General features: G+C 42.4%; 1 protein-coding gene across 1 annotated transcript in view; it reads right to left on the bottom strand.

Annotated features, from left to right (window-relative positions):
* Positions 1-5000, bottom strand: part of si (sucrase-isomaltase) — a gene marked incomplete at both ends in the record, with an annotated part of 69759 nt that overhangs the window by 16703 nt on the left and 48056 nt on the right. Inside the window, 9 exons of the mRNA XM_080543668.1 lie at positions 1-108; positions 369-403; positions 506-639; positions 2473-2611; positions 2929-3019; positions 3152-3268; positions 3584-3646; positions 3844-3957; positions 4221-4349. The exon at positions 1-108 is cut by the window's left edge and continues 9 nt beyond it. Of these exons, the coding sequence (XP_080399794.1) occupies positions 1-108; positions 369-403; positions 506-639; positions 2473-2611; positions 2929-3019; positions 3152-3268; positions 3584-3646; positions 3844-3957; positions 4221-4349 (930 nt within the window). The remainder of the gene's footprint in view (positions 109-368; positions 404-505; positions 640-2472; positions 2612-2928; positions 3020-3151; positions 3269-3583; positions 3647-3843; positions 3958-4220; positions 4350-5000) is intronic.

The following is a 5000-nucleotide window of genomic DNA, read 5'->3' as shown; positions in this document are numbered from 1 at the left end:
CTTGCCATTGTGATTGCGTGAGTAAGGGTAGAAAGCTCCGAGCTGTGTCCAACGAAGACACATTTCATACTGAGCGATGCTAAAGAACCCACATATATCTGCTCCAGTCTGGAGAGAGAGAGAGAGAGAGAGAGAGAGAGAGAGAGAGAGAGAGAGAGAGAGAGAGAGAGAGAGAGAGAGAGAGAGAGAGAGAGAGAGAGAGAGAACAAGTATTACATCAGTATGAATAGGGTAGAGAAGGACTGTTTAGTATGCAAAAGAAAGTTTGAATAAGTCTTAGAGGAGGAGACAGACTAAACAACAACAAAATCAATACTCAATACAAAATCAATATCATTTCAGGGAGGAGAGTAGGCAGTAATACTTACATAAGGGATTCCAAACAAACTAAACTCCATCATTCCTGTGTAATAGAGAGGGAGGACAGTTACTGGAATATTGCACAAAAATAATACACACACACACACACATCCACGCATACACACACAGACACAGACACACCTACCTATTATGGACTTGTAGAGCTGGTCCCAACTTGCGTTGTTGTCCCCCAGCCAGTGTCCTGCCCACCTCCCACTGGAAGGGTAGGTGGACCGAGTGACGACTATTCCCCTCTGCCCAGTCACACTCCGCACAGCACTGGAGGTGAAACGAGGAGAGGAGAGGAAAGGAGAGGTGAGCACAATTACAGTATCTTTGACATTTATATATATATATATATATATATATATATATATATATATATATACTATATATACAGCGATGCTTGAAAGTATGTGAACCCCTTGTGCAATCATAGATTTATTTATTTTTTACCATGAAATCTTTATTTAATCAGGACCTCTGAGTCTGAGTCTTTTTTATCTGACATAACAGGTTTATATTTACCAATTCCATATGTTGGTTTAGAGGGAATCATGCGTGTAGTAGGAAAACTAAATTATAAATAAATTAGTGCAGGTGCAAAAATAAGTGAACCCCAAGTTGCCTTGGTTAAATCAAATAGGTAAGTTGAATCAGGCAGGTAAATAATTGGGTACCAAATGAACCAGTTGAAGGAGATATCTTTAGGAAAGAGTTTGGGTGATGAATAGAGATAAGAAACCTGGTCAGTCTTGTGTTATCCATACAGGTAAATGCAAAACACACCATGCCGAGAGGAAAGGAGATCTCAGAGGACATCAGGAAGAGGTTAGTGAGAGCACATCAGTCTGCAGAAGGCTATGTAAGATTTGAACTCCATTAGTCCACTGTGAGGCAAATCATTTACAAAGGGAGAGCATTTAACATGACAGCAACTCAGCCTAGAAGTGGACACTCCACTTCTTGAGCCACAAGAAAAAAAACTAATCAGGTAAAAACCAACCCAAACATAATATTTAGAGATTTGCAGACCTCCCTTGCTGCATCTCAGGTAACTGTGCATGCTTCAACAATAAGAAGAATACTGAATCAAAATGGCATTCGTGGGTGGGTTGCTAGGAAGAAGCCTCTGCTGTCCAAAAATACCCAAACTGACCTTCTTAACATTGCCGGAGACCATCTGGACATGCCTAAAGGTTTCTGGAAGTCCATTCTCTGGACAGATGAGTCCAAAATTGACCTTTTTGGTCACAATCAAATCCACTATGTTTGGCAAAAAACCCAACACTGTCTACCACCAAAAGAACCTTATCTCAACATTCAAGCATGATTTTCCTCCTCTGAACCTGGCCGACTCCACATCATTAAGGGATCCATGAATTGTGAGGTATACCAGGAGGTATACCAGTCAAGCAGCTAAAGCTGGGCTGAAAATGGGTCTTTCAACAAGACAAGGGCCCAAAGCATTCAAACAAATCTACCAAAGAATGGCTCAGGATAATGAAGATTTGTGTTTTGGATCGGTCAAGTCAAGGTTCTGACCTAAATCTAATTGAGATGCTGTGACAGGACCTGAAGTTCATGCCGGACAGCCCTCAAACCTCACTCAATTGACTCACTTCTGTAAGGAGGAGGCAAAACTATCCCAAAACACATGTCAGAGACTGATTAGTGGCTATACGAGACGTTTACTCCAAGTTATCGCTGCTAATGGAGGTGCCACAAGCTATTGACTGAAGAGGTTCACTTGTTTTTCCACCTGCACTAATTTCTTAATATATTTTTTACTACACACATGATGCCCCCTAAACCAACATATGGAATTCGACAATATAAACCTGTCATGTCAGATAAAAAAGACTGGTTCTGATTAAATAAATATTTCATAGTATAATCTTTGATTTATCAATCTATGATTGCACAAGGGGTTCACATACTTTCAAGCATCACTGTATATCTATATATATCTATGAAATGCTAGTTGGATTAACAGAGTTCAGAGATCAATGGCTGTATTGAACTGTTTTCAGGAAATCTGTATTCTGCAGATATTTACACAAGACAATGAACTCAGAAGTTATGTTAGAGATGACTCTCTGCCACACTCACTCATAGGTGGGTTTTGTGTGAGACCACCCATACAGGCTGTGTACATCGTAGTGTCTGACTGGAGTACCGTCACTGAGGAACTGCTGGCTGTTCATACACAGAGTCTTATGGTTCAGGCCAAGGTTCTTTGACTCCAGAGCTGGTTAAACACACACACACACACACACACACACACACACAAACACACACACAAACAGAGAATCCTACAGTAACTAATCCTTTCTTGTTTTGACATGAAAAAGGTATGTGTCTGTGTGGGGAGCATGGCGCGTTCTGGCCTGCAGAGGGAGCCAGACTGTCGTTGGGGGGGGAATAATGAGCTGATTACGGACAGGTGTCAGTGATCAGACTCGTTATCCCCCCCCCAACGACAGTCTGGCTCCCTCTGCAGGCCAGAACGCGCCATGCTCCCCACAGTCTGTGAATGTGCACGTGTGCCTCCGTGTGTGTTCTTACATGGCATGTAGGGGGGGTTCTCTAAGGCGGGAAGCCCCAGACACTGCTCTCCTACTGTGCCATGGACAAAGCTGGCGGGCTCATTCATGTCCTTCAGATACACACGCACACAATCAGGCACTGCTACAACATAATTACAGTGAGTGTGTTTGTGTGTGTGTGCGTGCGCGAGTGTGTGTGTGTGTGACACATAGACATGTTCATCTGTCATTATGTCACTCACAATCCAAATGCCGTCAAACTTCATGGTATTCCTGTAGAATTCCTCAATCTCCCGAATCCACCATGTTGCCGTTTGATTACGGAAGAAGTCTGGGAACGCTGCGTGTGCTCTGTAGAGCTAGGATTGGCCAGAGATCACATGACCAGGACCATGGGATGTTAAACACACCGAAATGTACAGTATGAAGATGATGTGAAATGTTAAAATCCTATCTGGGATGCTTTTGAAAGCCTGATTCTGACGTCATCCCATTGAAGTTGAGATTTTAAAATGGTAAACAAGGATTAATATTGGGGTCAGGCTAGGGCTATGGTTATAGTTAGGTTTTAAGTTGAGGGTTAGTTTCAGCATCCGATTGTATATGTACCTTGTTTGGTGCGAGACCAGGAAGAGGCATGTCCAGCTCTGTGAAAGGGCAATATACAGACCTACCTTTACTTGAGACTCCCAATCTAGAGACTCGTCCACTATGACATCGGGTCTATCAGGCCAAACCTGGAGAGAACACAGTAGGTATCGGTGAGGAAAAGAGGAAGAATAGGGTTAGGTCAATGTCTCTCTCTCTCTCTCTCTCTCTCTCTCTCTCTCTCTCTCTCTCTCTCTCTCTCTCTCTCTCTCTCTCTCTCTCTCTCTCTCTCTCTCTCTCTCTCTCTCTCTCTTTCTTTCTCTCTCTCCCTCTCTACCTCTCTTACCTTTCCCCAGACAATGTCATTGCTGAGTTCTTTGGGCCATCTGATGAAGACATCATCTTCTATGCCCCGGTCAAAGGCAGGGTATGTCGTCTCATTGCCTGAAATAGCAGGATCCTGAACACAAAGACACACACACACACACACACACACACACAAACATTTCAAATTACATTCCTCTCCAAATTCCTCATTCTCCCCTATATACATACTCGTACACTCAAGCCAAATTTAGCATAGATGGTAGATACAATAGGTACTATGCATCATACGTCAACGATGATTAGTGTGCCCCTATAAACCAGTGGATGAATGAATATCCTATTGAGCTGCAATTAATAATGTGAATTTGAAACACGATACAGTCTGCAGTGCTTTACCAGTATAAATATGAATCTCATGCCCTCTCCTCTCATGCGATCCACCAGTGCCGGTAGACCCTGGAACTCCTTATCTAGGACAAAGTTCAGCTGACGCTCCATGTAATCAATGTCTGCATACTGCACATCCTACAGGGGTTAAAGGTCAGGTGTTGAGCGTCCTGATTTATATGAGCAGGCCTTGGTCATCATTCATGCAATGCTATGTCAGGAATGTGTAGTAAAGCATTTATAATAGTACATATAATATAATATAATGGGAGAAACAGGTAATCAACACATGACATTTTTTAAATTCAACATACTTCCATTGCAACTATCAACATGACATTTAGACACAGACATTGATAATTGTAACATTCCAATCCATCAAAAAAAGTTGTGTGTGTGGGGAATGACACAAGAAAGAAGTGTTGAACGCTAAATGACATATATTTAACACTTGGTGGAGAAGCCTTTGTTTCCAATGACAGCTTCAAGACGCTTCCTGTACAATAAAACTAATCTCGGGATTTTGGCCCATTCTTCAACACAGACAGTCTTTAAATCTTGAAGATTCTGGGTCTCTGATTCCGGGAGAATCTTGATCTCCATTTCCTTCCACAAATGTTGTATTGGATTTAAGTCTGGCGATTGACCAACAGGCCAGTCCAACACCTTTATTTTCTTCCTCTTGAACCAATTGAGAGTCTCAACTGCTGCATGTTCTGGATCGCTGGAAGATCCCACCTCCATCTCATCCACATTATCGTGGTGGATGGCAACAGATTCTTCTCAAGA

Source organism: Nansenia antarctica, assembly GCF_963989245.1.
Source record: "Nansenia antarctica genome assembly, chromosome: 12".
Classification (NCBI taxonomy): domain Eukaryota; kingdom Metazoa; phylum Chordata; class Actinopteri; order Argentiniformes; family Microstomatidae; genus Nansenia; species Nansenia antarctica.
This window is presented reverse-complemented; position numbering and strand designations above follow the sequence as displayed.